Raw genomic sequence first — 15,348 nt, forward strand, 5'->3', positions numbered from 1 at the left:
TGAAGTGGTGTGCACTTTCGATCATAAGGTCACCATAATGCCATACTAAATTGAAGAAATCTGATCGCTTGCGCACAGGCTTTCAGCTTATTGGTGGATACCGTTAACCTCATATAGAACTGTACTATTACTGAACTCTACACTTCTCTTTTATATAAATAGCCCCTTCTTTCATAGCATAATAGATTGACAGAATAAAATATTATACAAAATACCATATTAGTAGTAATCGATTAGTATCACCGAAGTGATACTAACAATGACCAATATCTTGTCTCCCATCCATTTCAATTAGAAAGAAGTATATTGGAATTCGGAATTCCCAACCTCATATATCAAGAAAGACAAACCATGGATCAACTTAACGATTGTGCTTCAATCTTTTGTTATAATACACTCGACTTTCGTAACACACATTAGCATAGTTCCAAAGCGAAGAATGTTCACGGCGATCGAATTATATGAGACTGTAGGCCATTCTGGGCCAGGCATCGTCCAACAAGTGGGACAAGTGGTAGAAGGAATTATTCTTGATTGTTTGAAACGAGTTGAAAAAAAGGGGCATTTCTTGTATGATAAACCTTGGACCGAAGCCTTTCGACACACAAACTCCTGCACAAACATCGAAATTTGATAAATCACACCCGATGTCCTAAAGAACTTCTCTAAAGAGATGATTTTGTGGTGATTGTCGTAATGATGATGATGTCCCTTATTCCCAGCTATTTGTAGTATTGTAAAGGGCATAATCAAGTAATGTGACCGTCAAAAAACCGCAGACGGGCAAAAACGTCGCGATCTGGCGCCTCTGCCTCTTCAGGCATCATTGTATTTATGTTGTAAATACAGTATGATAGAGAAAATCACACGATTGGAATCTGAAACCCAAGTATGCATCAAATAATCGTTGCTTGATATCCTTTCTGGTAATGTTTTCCCAAGGGATGATTTCTTGATTGTGATTTCGATGGAGTTTATTATAGAAGCCGATTGAACGACATGACCGGCACTATGAGTTTAATTATTTTCGTGCCTTTTTTAACTGGTTTGACGGAAGCAAAGTGGTCACATGAAAACCAATTTGAGGTTATATTCTTTTTAAGAAGACTAAAGCTGCATATATAACCCCAAAACGTATAGATTTGTGGCCTGGATCAAGGTGATAACCTTCCTCTTGTCTCTACCATCTCCCCTTGGTCGGCATTGAAAATGTTTAAAGAATATGATCAAGTTTTCGCCTTTGCCGTCTCCGATCACGACAAGCATAAAATCACTCCGCTGCGATTCGGAATACAAGTAGTAAAAATAACACGAATGCAATCCCACAAAGTATAGCTGCTACTAAAACACTAGTGAATCGGCTTATATCCCGAACGCTTTGCCATGGAATACTATCAAGAGATTCTACAGCCAGTTCCAACTGCAAAGCATTCAAGATAATTGATACTATTCCAAGAATAAACAAAAAAGGACTATAGAAACGTCCAAAATAAGCACCATATTGGCCATAGACTTTATAAAAAGTGCTTTTCCCAAGAATAATCTTGATATAAAAATTCAATCTTGAAAGGCGCATCTCCCCAAATGCATAACGTCCCATAGCATCGCCATCATCGATTCTGCGGAGATTTGAAACAAGTCTGGAGAAGGATTCCCATGTCGTTGCTTCCGGTAAAAGCCTCCTTCCTATGGCAATATTGAAATCGGATTCATACTGTACGAGATATCGACAAGTACGAAGAAAGCCGAGTGCTGAGCGTTTAATAATCTCTCTCTTTGAGCCCAAGGGCGAAGTTGATGATATGAGATAGGTATGCCAGAAATCGAAAGATAATAAATATTTTGGTACAGGTTTGATGAAGATCTTGTCATAATACCAAATCAGATGAAGCTTAGGATTCTCCGAAATGATAATATCGTGTAATTTAACACCTTGATAATGGAGAGGTCCAATATGTGCGCTTGATTGTATAGACATCCACCATAGACAAGGGGAGATTTTCTCTAATATTGGTATACGAAGATCTTTAAATATAAAGGTTGCTAGTTCCATTGTATCTTGAAGCAAAATTTGAGGATAGTCAGGTAGTCGCTGAGCTTCATTTGGATTATGTAGTCCATTATACAATTCGTGCTCTTTCTCGAATGGGTATTTTAGCGATGTTGAACTGATACTCATATTGTTGGTTATTTTATTGTTGCATTTAAGCTCAGTGTAATATTCACAATGTAGAAGAATGTGCCAGGAGTGCTTGAGGGGGTAATAATTAAGTTGAATATACCAAATTCACATTGAAAATGGGTTTCGTATATACACCGAGTACATATATACATCGTAGCACCGTATCTGCCTCGGCATTATTGCCTGCCCAAAATGTGTCAGCTTGCATAACTAATACTCCAATCGTATCAATTGAATATAAACAACATATAGCATACAGCCTCAACATAGCCTTCTTATTTCTTGTTGGAAATCTATCCTCGAGAAATTTTTGAGGGCATAATAATCGATACTTCTCTTGAGGTATGCCAATCTTTTCGTGATTGCTCAATCAATTGTTGTTTGTCTTATATAGTTATACACCAAAAAACCCAAGGCGAAACGTAGAAGGCAAAGCTAAGATGGAAACTTTGAAGATGCCAAGGCAGATTGATCCGCAAGATTTGGGAATCCATGTACTTGTCGATTGCGAAAGCCCTCTTGTTGAGTATATACTCTTATTTGTTTCACTTTATCTTCGGATAATACTATTTTCGAATACTGACTCTTATAAAGTATAGTAACTGTTCATAGACTTAGGGCCATACCAATGACGACCTGGACCAAAGTACGGAAAGCACAAGAACATATCGATCGTAATACTGAATCTAGTATTGCATACTTTTCTATCCCAACGAATAAATCCGAGGACTGTGTTAATTGGTTAAGCGATCCAATAATGCTTCCAGCAAATATCACTAATGCCCGAATAATGGCCTTCAATTATGATAGTAACTGATATAGCGATAATGCTATCAAAGTTCGTCTTGACCATGTTGTGGATGATTTGAGACGAAAGGTTTTGCGACAACGAAAGGTAAAGAACGGTAATGTAACGTATGTGACTTATATTATAGGCTAATGATTACTAGAATTGTTCTTTACGACCATTAGTGTTTATTAGGCATTGTTTTGATGGTCTTGTGATTGAAAAGGTATTTTGGTTAGCAAACTATGAATTTACTTGTCACTAACTTCAGATGAAGGCTTTGATCAAACCTCAAATGTCGAAAATACTCGATTTTACGATAGAGGTTATGGTTGAATGCTTCATAAGGCTGTAGGTATGAACTTTAGACTTGCCTACTGAGGCTTATTGGAAGTGGCTGAATTATGGTCCATGCGTTGATACCAAGCTAACATAATACCAAGTGGGGAGCCTCAAAGCTTCATTGAACGACTCCAACTAATATCTACACAGTACATATCATATCTACACAGCTCGAACATCAGGATAATGGACGTGCACCGTATTGGCTTTACTCAGCTATCGGACAACAACAATGCTAAGATCAAGTAAGTACCCACTCAAGCTACCTTCTATTTTCTATTTCTGCAATACAATTGTGCAACATATTAACTCTTATAGTATCATTTTCATACATGGTTTAAGGGGACATCCAAGGTATACATGGGAGTCCGGCCGAAAAGTGTCTAATACAGATATAAACTCGGCTTCTGCAGCGTCGAACAAATCAAAATCTCGCAAATCTCTCAAATCTTTCGATTCTTTCAAATCTCTCTTCAGGTCTAAGTCTTATAAGCCTTCCGGGTCATCTACTACCAGCCAAAGTTTATCTGATATACGCAAAGTATTCTGGCTTCAAGATTATCTTGTTGAGGATATACATGAAGCTAGAGTATGGACATATGGATACAATGCAGATATGATTGATGGCTTGTTCCAGGCCAACAATCAGAATAGCGTGTTACAACATAGCAGAGATCTTGTAGAGAAGATTAAGGGAGAGATCGAAAATGAGGTAGATTATACTATAATTGCTTTATAAGATGTGAAAAGGTATTAACAATGATTTCAGGATTCCTTTGTGTTTGTAGCACATAGTTTAGGTGGTATTATCGTAAAGGATGTGAGTTCGCTTTGAAATTAATGATCGGTAATAAATATTAATTTCTGAACTAAGGCGATACACAGCTCTCAACCAGTTCACAGGCGTACCAAATCAGTCATCTTTCTTGGGACACCACATCGAGGGAGCACATATGCTGGATGGGGCGAAATCGCATCAAACCTTGCTCGACTAGCCCTACGAGACTCGGATAGGGAGATTCTGGAACCATTAGAGGTGAATAGCGAGCTCCTCGATAATATTCATAAAGGGTTTAAAACGATTGTATGCGAGTATGGGATCAAGATTCATTCATTTCAAGAAGCACAGGCAACATCGGGTATAAAGAGGTTATATGGTAAAGTAAATGATCAAATAATCTTATATTTTTGCATTTATATTAACGCAATCATACAACAGATAGTTAACGATTTCTCTTCAAAACTCGATTTACCACAAACCCTTGAAACGGTTGAGAGTATCGATGCAAACCACATGGAAATGGCAAGATGTAGTAATAGAGCAGAGTCACAATATCGTGCTATTCTGGGCGTCCTCCGACAAGTTATTCACAATCTGAGTTTGAATAAGGCAAGGTCTACACCCTCTCTAACATACGAATACTAATTTCATAAAATATTAGAATATATCCCTCCGTGATGAACATTCCATCGAGAATACCACCACATTCAATTCACAACTCCGCGAACACGAAATTCGAGATCTACCCGGTATACAGAATGACCTGCAAGGCAATTTTACAAATGCGGGCGGGTTACAATTCAATGCACCAAACTTTAATACTAAAGGAGGGTCTATTAATATCAATACTCACACCTTGCAAAACCGCTGCCTAATTGACCTACGAACCACCGATCCACAATTAGACAAGAGACGTATCGAGGAGACTAAAGGAGGACTACTCGATAATGTATATAATTGGATTTTGGAGAATAGTGATTTTCAACAATGGCGCTGCAACCAAGATAATCGCCTACTTTGGATCAAAGGAGATCCTGGCAAGGGCAAGACCATGTTGCTCTGTGGTATAATAAATGAGCTGCAGAGATCGGATGAGACTGCCTTAGCCTATTTCTTTTGTCAAGGCACTGACGTACGCATTAATAGTGCTGTAGCTGTTCTACGTGGTCTTATCTATATGCTTCTAGATCGGCAGCCTGCCCTTCTCTCGCATTTACAAAAGAGATATGAGAAGGCAGGGGAACAGTTGTTCAAAGATGCTAATAACTTTATAGCACTCTCTGAGATTTTGAAGGATATCTTGCATGATAAGAATTTGAAGCCGACGATCTTGATTATTGATGCACTTGACGAATGCCAAAAAGACCTGCCACAATTACTTCGCCTAATTGTTTCGGGCTTATCCATTTCTTCTGGTGTTAAATGGCTTGTCTCTAGTCGGAACTGGCCCGAAATCGAAGAGCAGTTACAACAGGCCGAGCAGGGAACCCGGCTCAGTCTCGAGTTGAATGCTGAATCAGTATCTGCTGCTGTCAGGTGGTATATCCGAGAGAAGGTGAAATATCTTGCGAGAACAAAAAAATACACAACGGAGACAAAGGATACTATCGAATGTTATCTCCTAGAACATGCAAATGGAACTTTTCTTTGGGTGGCTTTAGTTTGTCAAAATCTTGAAAAAGCTCGATTATTCACGAATTCAAAGCTACAAGATTACCCTTCCGAACTTGATCCTTTATATAATCGTATGATGGAACAGATAGTAGATATGGAAGATATCGAGGCGGCTCGGATATGCCTTCAGATCCTGGCTATTGTAGTAATAGCATATCGGCCTCTTACGCTTGACGAACTAATGTCCCTGATGGAGATGAATAATGAGATTCCGCTAGAAGAGATGATACAACTTTGTGGTTCCTTTCTGGTTGTTCGTAATAGGAATGTATTCTTTGTTCACCAATCAGCAAAGGATTTCCTTTCTAAAGAGGCTATTAAAACAATATTTCCTGATGGAATTGGGAAAGTTCATAACAAAGCACTTCTAAATTCGATAACAGTTATGAGAAAAACTCTAAAACACAATATATACGGTTTGGGTTATCCCGGCTTTCCTATTGATAAAGTCAAACAGCCCTATCCCGATACATTAGCTTCTATACGGTATTCCTGTATTTACTGGATTAACCATTTAAGAGATGGAGATCCTGAACAAAACAGAGAACACATTCAAGATAACGGCAATATTTATGAATTCCTGAAAAATCATTTGCTACATTGGCTGGAGGTTATGAGCTTGATGGAGAAAACTTCAGAGGGCATCAACGCAATAAGTTCTTTAGAATCATATGTTTCCGTATGTTAATCCTCACTATTTATTTTTTTCTTTTGGGAATTCAGCTAATATATAATAAAGAAGATTAAAGATTCTGAACTTTATACCTTTATATATGATGCTAAACGATTCTTGCTACACAGTCGGAGTAGGTATTAAACAGGCGCCTCTTCAAATATATTGTTCAGCCCTTTTCTTTGCTCCAGAGAATAGTATTATTCGAAAAACATTTCAAAAATGTATCCCGAGTTGGATTTATAAAATGTCAAGGACACGATCAAATTGGAGTGCCGCCCTCCAAACGCTCGAGGGTCATTCGGATTCGGTTAGGTCAGTTGCCTTCTCACCAGATGGTACAAAAGTAGCTTCGGGCTCTTACGATCAAACAATCCGGCTTTGGGATGCAGCGACGGGCGAATCGCTTCAAACGCTCGAGGGTCATTTGGGTTCGGTTACTTCAGTTGCCTTCTCACCAGATGGTACAAAAGTAGCTTCGGGCTCTCACGATAAAACAATCCGGCTTTGGGATGCAGCGACGGGCGAATCGCTTCAAACGCTCGAGGGTCATTCGGATTGGGTTTTCTCAGTTGCCTTCTCACCGGATGGTACAAAAGTAGCTTCGGGCTCTCTCGATAAAACAATCCGGCTTTGGGATGCGATCACGGGCGAATCGCTTCAAACGCTCGAGGGTCATTCGAATAGGGTTAGCTCAGTTGCCTTCTCACCAGATGGTACAAAAGTAGCTTCGGGCTCTCTCGATAAAACAATCCGGCTTTGGGATGCGATCACGGGCGAATCGCTTCAAACGCTCGAGGGTCATTCGAATAGGGTTAGCTCAGTTGCCTTCTCACCAGATGGTACAAAAGTAGCTTCGGGCTCTGACGATAAAACAATCCGGCTTTGGGATGCGATCACGGGCGAATCGCTTCAAACGCTCGAGGGTCATTCGGGTTGGGTTAACTCAGTTGCCTTCTCACCAGATGGTACAAAAGTAGCTTCGGGCTCTGAAGATAAAACAATCCGGCTTTGGGATGCGATCACGGGCGAATCGCTTCAAACGCTCGAGGGTCATTCGGGTTGGGAGGCATCCTCAGCTTTTGAACGGTACTTTGAGTCAAACCATTGGATAGCTGAAAGATCAGATGAAGAAGTGCGAAATATTTTTTGGCTACCTCCAGACTATCGGCCAACTAGTACATATTTTTGTAACGGAGTTATAGTCATGGCATTTTCCACCGGTGGCATTTTCTTTCTGAAATTTGAGTGAAAATTTCATATTATCTAAGTAAAAATCAGTTTCAATATATCTATTAATCACTAACTTATTTATGTCTTGAATATAATATCCTTTCTTTTTTTTTTCTCTCTTTAACAGAGAGGTTGGGGGAAGTCTATGATTATATAGACTTTCTATTTGCCACCTTGATCCCAGTATGTTCTAGTGTTGACCTCCTGGGATCTTGGCAGCATATGCATATATATTGCATGATGCATATAAGGAGCAAACAAAACTCAACTTTTAATTCATTCTTTCCTTTTTGGTATACTGTTTGTTTGCTTTCAATATTTTGATTTCAAAGCACTTTAATTCCGAAGGTTGAATACCTAACCTTATTCCTTCATTTTTTGAATATATACTCGCAGCTTAACTGCTTAGCTAGAGAATCAATCAATTCAATCTGATGCTCTTTCTGGTCTCAAGAAACCCAACACAATCTCTTCATGCCTATTTGCGGCTGGATAGAAGATAGGTGATCGTCCGGAAACACTAGTGGCATTGACATTGACGGATTTAGTCTCAAGAAGTAATCGGACTACCTCGATATGACCATTCGTGGCAGCGATCCAGAGAGGTGTCACCTTTCTAGGGTTTGAAAGATCCGACTCGACCCCTCTTTTTAACAATCTTTGAATTTTATTTTTTTGCCTAAGTTTGGCTGCGTTGTAGAATTGAGCAATCGTGAACCACTTTTCCTGACATGGTAGCATCTTGAGATGTGTGTCGATGATATGTAGAACTTGTTCTTGCCCACTTGTAGCGGCGGCTTTGATCACCTCTCCGTAATTACTACCTCTGCCCCTCGTTTCTCAAGCAAGAGCATCATAATCTCCCTTCCACTATTCCAATTCCCCGCCGCTGCCTTCACCACCTCTTCCGTGATTACCACATCTGCCCCTCGTTTCTCAAGCAAGAGCATCATTACCTCCTTTCCACTACCTTTATTCTCCGCCGCTGCCTTCACCACTTCTTCTGTAAACAAAACATTTTCCATTTTTTGGTCCAACAAAAGTTTCATCATTTTCTGAGTAAATGACCTTCCAACCTGTATTACATCCTCTTCACTTATTTGAATATCGTTTTCGATTCAATTCGCTAGTCCTATCATAATATCTCTCATTCCTACCCCCGAGTGAAGTTCTTCCATATATATTAACGATAAATTTGCCATACTGCTCAACGTATCTTGATGGTAGTTCCCCAGCAGATCTTTTCTTATTTGTATTACTTGTAAAAAGAGATTCTCTGCTTCCCTCCATTGCTCTTGATTCTTGTATATCCATGTAAGGCTTTCTTTTAATGCTAGGATATATAGATTCCCTCTTCCCAACACTCCCTCATAGTTCTTTATCCCTTTTTGGATTATATTTTCAGCGTTTTTGTAGTTTTTTGTATCTCCCAAAGTTAGTGCTATATTAATTGATCTAACAGCTTTGTTTGTATCCGTCTTTAGATATTCTGGTACCAAAGTATTTATCTCCATTGTATCTTCATATCCTACTTGACCTTGCAAGTTCTCCAAGCTCTTTCCCCAGTTCCAGATAAGTAGAAAGTCACGTGGGAATTTCTGCATCGAAGGCAAGGGTTGTAGAGACTCAACATATCCGCTTTCTCTTGGTACGTGTTGTTGTAAAGTAATTGCAATGACGATAATAGCAAAATGGTCCTTGCATGTTCTAATGATAGCTGGCTTTGAAGCCCCGTGTAGAAGGCAAACGAGGTCACCTTGTCGGATAGACTTTGCTGAAGCCTGGAGAGCCCATCGAGTGCCGTACTCTTTTTCGTACTGCAAAGATCCTGGCTGATTGTTGAAAACGATATTTATGTGCTGTCTGTCGTACCGAGCACTAGCAACATCTATATCTATTGAGGATACATGACCAAGGACATAACCCTTGCTCTCAATTACTGCTATCTCCTTGTCCTCCCAAGTCTCTACAGATACCTCTTTGAAGAGTACTGATTTAACAAGTCGCTTCAGGAGTATCGCCCATGGAACCGTATAGTCAGGCGACAAGCCAGTTGGGTTGAGATTATCAGAACTCATGCTAAGCAAGGCATATACCTTATCATGGCGTTTAGTAGCCATATGGTTATGGTACATATCTATTAGCTCCCCTATAGAAAGTGCACCTGATGGACTAATTGAATGTTTCGGCCGGAAGGTTGCTCCTCTTATTAGGTAGATCACTGGACGGATCAGATTTGGCAAGTCTGAATCATCTTCATAGAAAAGCCTGCTGAAGCCTAAGGAAAAGACATACCCGTCTACCATTGCAGAACCACACATTATGAGGATTTGTCGAGCCAAGCCAACCTCCTGAAGTACCTGCATCGAATATTGTTAGTAATTTCTTTGGGTGTCGTCGATGGTAAATTAACTTGCCCAAATACGCTGGAACCATGGTCGTTTGAGCAGTTCAAGAATTGGTCTCTGATCCATTTCATTGACTATTACATTCGGAGATTCACCTTCTGCAGCAACACGTATACCTTCGAGCGCTTGATCGCTATCATCTGCCGCCTCTCCGAGATAAACGATTACGCGATTTGCTTGACCAAAAATCTTCGCCATTAACTGAATCTGGCGACTCTTTTCTGTGTTATCTTCTTGATTCATACAAATAGAATCCACCCATATGATTCTTTCAAAAGTGCGATCTCGAAGATGCAACAATGCTGTATGAAGGTTCGCTGTGATTGGTAGAGAATGCTCGTTTATAAAGACAAACTTGGGCTTATCCGAGCTACCCCATACATAGGATAATGCTTCGTATAGATGAATCCCCTTATCCAATTCTTGAAGAGGATAGTTATAAAGTCGGCATTGTATTGGGGCGGTCTGGTCTTTGTTTGGCATTAGGCCGAGCAAGCGAATACTGTCAGAATCCAGTGAGTGTAGGGAATAACTGTACTGAGACATGATACAGGATGCAGGATACAATACCTAAGAGCTAAGAGATTTTGGGATGATTGAGCTCAGTGTTGTTATCTAGTCGATGTTTGCTAAGTATCAATAGGCAGGCATTCCGGGATGCGATGATTCAACACCTGTACGTGGTGCATCCTACGAACCTGTAATTTTTCTTACAGAGCCAAGATTGAATCAGGCTGAAGCTGGGCAAAGGTCGTGCTTTAAAAAGGAGCGGTACTGGGAGTGAAGGTATCGTGAATTTGGCCCGGAACAGAGGACTATCAGTCGAACGGAGATGAAAACTACCCGACAATCAACGAAACAACGACGGATTTCGAAGCGGAACCACCTTTACGAATCTGCAGTGGGATACAGAGCCTGAGAATTGCTTTAAGGAGCATTTCAAAGCGGACTGCCTTTACGAATCTGTGTGGGAGCAGAGCCTGAGAAGGAAAGCGTTGTGCCGGTGATTGACAGGGCACCTCTGGGGCGCTAGCGTGCAGAATTTTCACGACCCAACAATGCGTAAAATCTGCGGGTATACCGGATTGGAAGTTTACAGGTGGTTAAGGGGAGTAATCGAGAATGTATAAAGGTTGTGATAGAGTCTTATTGAGGCCAACGGAGGTATGGGTGGATTAGGGATGGAGGGACGCTTTTGGCACTTTGCTCTACGAATGTACAAGAGCGGTATCATGGCGGCAGAGGAACTCTCGAACGAGGGGGATGCTTTTAGCAAGTTTCACTCTTCTGCGAAGCATTCGGCAGACATCACGGCAGCGGATGAGCTCTGGCAGAAGCCACCTTATGAGACACATATCCGATACATTCTCAACCCTCCGCATTATCGATTACAAACTATACATTGGGGAAATAGACTTTGCAGGCTGTGCTTTGGTTAGTGAGCTAGAAACGTTGTATTTTTAGTTGCCTGGCTAGGGGTTAAGACACAGCAAAGCTTGCAAGATACAATCGGCCTTGTTGTGCAAGAGAGATCTGGCAAGGTAACGCGAAACGGTGCACAAGCCGCGGGGCGTAGCGTATAATGGCAGCGACAATGACACTGTCTATACGGCTCGAGAGGATGGATGCGCATATCGGTCTACAATAGGATACAAGGCAGCTGGCAATGGAGATATCGGGTAGGCTTAGGGAGCAAACAGGATAATAGGTGTAGAAAGGTTGTTTTTGCCTGGGGGCAACCTTCTCAAAGGATATTGAGACTGACATCTTGTATCTGGGAAAGCATGGTAAGAATCGGTTACTCTTACTTATATTTGTAGTCTCACTGGATATATTATAAAAGACTCATAGATTTGCAAATATAATATTATCACTGCTTGATTCCCTTCTCGACAAGAGCCAATACATACAAGTATTGGATAAAGCTGCAAAAGAATTCACCCGAATAATCACTTATTCGGCTGAAACCAGTATACCGAGAATCAAGTCCACAAAAAGAGCTAAACCCTGGTGGTCCCTAGAGCTGAAAGCCCTTCGAAAACGACTCTCTAATGCATTTGAGAACGCCAAACTTTACCCGGAAGACAATATGTTCAAGAAAATCTATCAGTCAGCCAGGAATCATTACTTCCAAGCTATTAAAACAGCAAAGAAAAACCATTGGAATGAGTTCCTTGAAAAAGAGGATACCCAATCCATATTCAAGGCAATGTCATACACAAAAGATATACAAACCGAACGAATCCCGAATATTCGATCCAATCCCTCTAAACTAGAAAATTCTTTCGAGGGAAAATGCTCTGCATTTAGATCGACCCTATTTCCTCCTCCTCCATGCACCCCACCGCCCAATTGGGAAAGCTATAAACAATCTAAGAAATGGGAATGGCCTGATCTTACAAAGAGCGAACTCCTAAACGCGTGCTCTGCAAAAATCAAAGGAAAGACCCCTGGCCCCGATGGGATCACTCAAGATATCATTATTCAAGCGTACAAAGCAATACCAAAAGCATTTTTCACCCTCTTCAGTCATCTTATCAACCTTGGTCACCATCCTTCTTGCTGGAAACAAGCCACTGGAGCGATACTCAAGAAACCTTCAAAACCAGACTACTCGGCCCCAAAAGCTTATAGAGTTATCGCCCTACTAAATTGCCTTGGCAAAATAAGTGAAAGAATTCTGGCTCAAAGGCTTAGCTACTTAGCGGAGACTACGCAATTACTTCATTACTCTCAAATGGGTGGAAGACAAAAGAAATCAGCCATCGATACAGCAATCTTACTCACTACCGAAATCGAAAGGAATTCAAGATCCAAGAAGAAAACCTCAACTCTCTTCCTGGATGTTAAAGGCGCCTTTGATCATGTATCTATGAACAAATTATTAGATATCTGCAAGAACCTAAACCTCCCAACCAGCCTAATCGCCTGGATCTCATCTTTTTTGAAGGAAAGGTTACTCAAGCTCTCATTCGATGGCCAAATTGAAACCTTCAAACCGATCAATACCGGGATCCCCCAAGGCAGCCCTATTTCGCCAATCCTCTTCTTAATTTATATTCGAGATCTATTCTCAGCAAATTCAATCAAATATCTCTCATATATAGATGATATAGCTTTAACAACATTTTCAACATCCTGGAAAAAGAACATCATCTCCCTCGAAAGAGCAACTAAACAGATATATGCTCTGGGCAAAGAAAATGCTATTCAATTTGATCTAGCGAAGACGGAACTAATACACTTCTCTACATCCAAAGATACGAAGACAGCCTCAATCAAGCTTCCGAACGAGGAGATAATTCAACCCTCAACATTAGTCAGATGGCTAGGCATATGGTTCGACCCTGGCCTCAGTTTCAAACAACATGTCACAATCCGAGCTACCCAGGCTAAAACCTCATTCTACCGAATGGCTAGACTTGCTAATTCTGAAAAAGGCCTTAATCCCAAGGCAATGAGACAGCTCTATATGGCATGCGTCACCAGTATAGCTGACTACGGTTCAATTTTATGGTGGAAAGAGCAAAACCAATTCAAGAAAACCCTTCAATCCTTGCAAAACCTCGCCCTTCGAAAAATCCTAGGAGTATTCAAAACCTCACCAATAAAACCAATGGAAATAGAAGCTGCATTGTGCCCTCCAGAAGTACGGCTAAATGCTGGAATCAAACAATACACCTTCAGATTATTGAAAATCTCGCCCTCTCATCCTATCAATTTAATAGCTACAAAACTGGTTACAGAAAAGGAGAATCAAGATGTAGTTGCAACCCCTCAAAGAAAGCAATTAAAACCTACTCAACTCGAAAAGATTAAAAATTCAATTCAGAAAGACTTCGATCCTCTCACTTTAGAAGGAATCCATCATTTCTACTTTCCTCCTTGGAAGAAAGAAGTTCCATATAAAGTCAATATCAGCAAATTAGGAAAAGAAGAAGCTGCGATGATTCACAATCTGGCTTTCAAATATAGGTGCAAAAATACCATTACAATATACACCGATGCCTCATCCACTTTAGAGGGAATAGGGATTGGAATCGGGATAGCGGTTATCTTACCAAATAACCGAATTTCTCATCAAGAGACTATCAATATAGGTGTGAATCAGCTTGTCTATAATGGGGAGCTTCTAGGAGTTGCTAAAGCGATCGAATACGCAAATTCAATAGCCCAACCAGGAAACAAGTTCAAGATATACTCAGATAATCAAGCAGGATTATTCCGGTTGAAAACCCCCTCCGATTTACCTGGTCAATCATGTCAAATCAAAGCTATAAAAGCTGCGGAAGCTATTCAAAATAAAGGAGCCGAAATCTCTCTCAATTGGGTCCCTGGACATACATCTGTACAAGGAAATGAGCTAGCTGATTCTCTTGCAAAAGAGGCGACCAAAATACCATCCTCATCTCACGAAACCAGTTATGCCTCCATTGGAATGGATATAAAAAGAATGAAATCAGAGAACTGGATAACCATCCTTAACACTAACAACTTTCATCAACCATCGTCAACATATTCAAGAAACTACCCCTGGAAGATCAGCTCAAAAATCAGAATTCCAGGAAACATCAAAAGAAGCACAATCTGTGCTCTGTTCCAACTCAAAATTGGACACGGATACTTCAAATCTTATTTGAAACGATTCGGTATCTCCTCTAATGACAATTGTAGATGTGGGGGAAAGGAATCTCCTGATCATCTTCTGCTCAGTTGTCCTTTATATAAAATGGCAAGGAAAACCCTCAATAAGGATAACCCCACAGTCCGACCTACCATAAAATATCTGCTTCATACTAAAGCAGCAATCATCAAGACCCTCGAATTTATCGAGGCGACGAGAATAGCCACCAGATCATGGCATCTCAATAGAATGCATGAAGAAGAGGAAGAAGGCGGAGAAGAAGGGGGTGGACCGGAAGATTGTGATTGAATTGATCAATTTGGTCAATTTGGTCAATTTGGTCGACAGAAATGTATCCAAGACTTACGTCTTTCCGATCCGCATAACAACAAAAAGCGTATTGAAGAAATGAAAGGCGACACCTCAAACTATCAGAATAAGATCCTCAATATGAATAACTTCAACAATCCATCAATACTCAAGGATACAGCTATGATGGAGGCTTCTCCCGAAGCCTCCATCATACCAAACACGTATCCTACTGTTATTCTAGGTACCCCAACACCCTCAAGCCCTCCCCCGCCTTCTGAAAACCCTCAATTCGAAATCTCTAGCCCTAGTCTACCAACCAATCAGCCAACCAG

General features: G+C 40.6%; 7 protein-coding genes across 7 annotated transcripts; 3 read left to right on the forward strand and 4 right to left on the reverse strand.

Annotated features, from left to right (window-relative positions):
* Positions 1-1,270: 1,270 nt before the first annotated feature.
* SS1G_07168 (hypothetical protein) lies at positions 1,271-2,179 on the reverse strand (the record flags this gene model as incomplete). The annotated part of the gene is made up of 1 exon (XM_001591672.1): positions 1,271-2,179. One exon carries the CDS (start codon positions 2,177-2,179, stop codon positions 1,271-1,273), a length of 909 nt encoding a protein of 302 aa, XP_001591722.1.
* Positions 2,180-2,374: 195 nt separating this feature from the next.
* Positions 2,375-5,384, forward strand: SS1G_07169 (hypothetical protein; the record flags this gene model as incomplete). The annotated part of the gene is made up of 10 exons (XM_001591673.1): positions 2,375-2,378; positions 2,782-2,856; positions 3,022-3,077; positions 3,462-3,556; positions 3,630-4,023; positions 4,081-4,131; positions 4,186-4,450; positions 4,535-4,674; positions 4,754-5,224; positions 5,367-5,384. 10 exons carry the CDS (start codon positions 2,375-2,377, stop codon positions 5,382-5,384), a joined length of 1,569 nt encoding a protein of 522 aa, XP_001591723.1.
* A 1,302-nt stretch (positions 5,385-6,686) lies between these two features.
* Positions 6,687-7,691, forward strand: SS1G_07170 (hypothetical protein; the record flags this gene model as incomplete). Its single annotated transcript, XM_001591674.1, has 1 exon — positions 6,687-7,691. One exon carries the CDS (start codon positions 6,687-6,689, stop codon positions 7,689-7,691), a length of 1,005 nt encoding a protein of 334 aa, XP_001591724.1.
* A 407-nt stretch (positions 7,692-8,098) lies between these two features.
* SS1G_07171 (predicted protein) lies at positions 8,099-8,413 on the reverse strand (the record flags this gene model as incomplete). Its single annotated transcript, XM_001591675.1, has 1 exon — positions 8,099-8,413. One exon carries the CDS (start codon positions 8,411-8,413, stop codon positions 8,099-8,101), a length of 315 nt encoding a protein of 104 aa, XP_001591725.1.
* Positions 8,414-8,790: 377 nt separating this feature from the next.
* SS1G_07172 (hypothetical protein) lies at positions 8,791-9,792 on the reverse strand (the record flags this gene model as incomplete). The annotated part of the gene is made up of 1 exon (XM_001591676.1): positions 8,791-9,792. The coding sequence occupies one exon, from the start codon at positions 9,790-9,792 to the stop codon at positions 8,791-8,793; it is 1,002 nt and encodes a 333-aa protein (XP_001591726.1).
* A 288-nt stretch (positions 9,793-10,080) lies between these two features.
* SS1G_07173 (hypothetical protein) lies at positions 10,081-10,278 on the reverse strand (the record flags this gene model as incomplete). The annotated part of the gene is made up of 1 exon (XM_001591677.1): positions 10,081-10,278. One exon carries the CDS (start codon positions 10,276-10,278, stop codon positions 10,081-10,083), a length of 198 nt encoding a protein of 65 aa, XP_001591727.1.
* A 1,891-nt stretch (positions 10,279-12,169) lies between these two features.
* Positions 12,170-15,013, forward strand: SS1G_07174 (hypothetical protein; the record flags this gene model as incomplete). The annotated part of the gene is made up of 1 exon (XM_001591678.1): positions 12,170-15,013. The coding sequence occupies one exon, from the start codon at positions 12,170-12,172 to the stop codon at positions 15,011-15,013; it is 2,844 nt and encodes a 947-aa protein (XP_001591728.1).
* Between the last annotated feature and the right edge of the window lie 335 nt (positions 15,014-15,348).

The sequence above is a fragment of the Sclerotinia sclerotiorum genome, genomic scaffold (assembly GCF_000146945.2).
Source record: "Sclerotinia sclerotiorum 1980 UF-70 scaffold_9 genomic scaffold, whole genome shotgun sequence".
Lineage (NCBI taxonomy): Eukaryota > Fungi > Ascomycota > Leotiomycetes > Helotiales > Sclerotiniaceae > Sclerotinia > Sclerotinia sclerotiorum.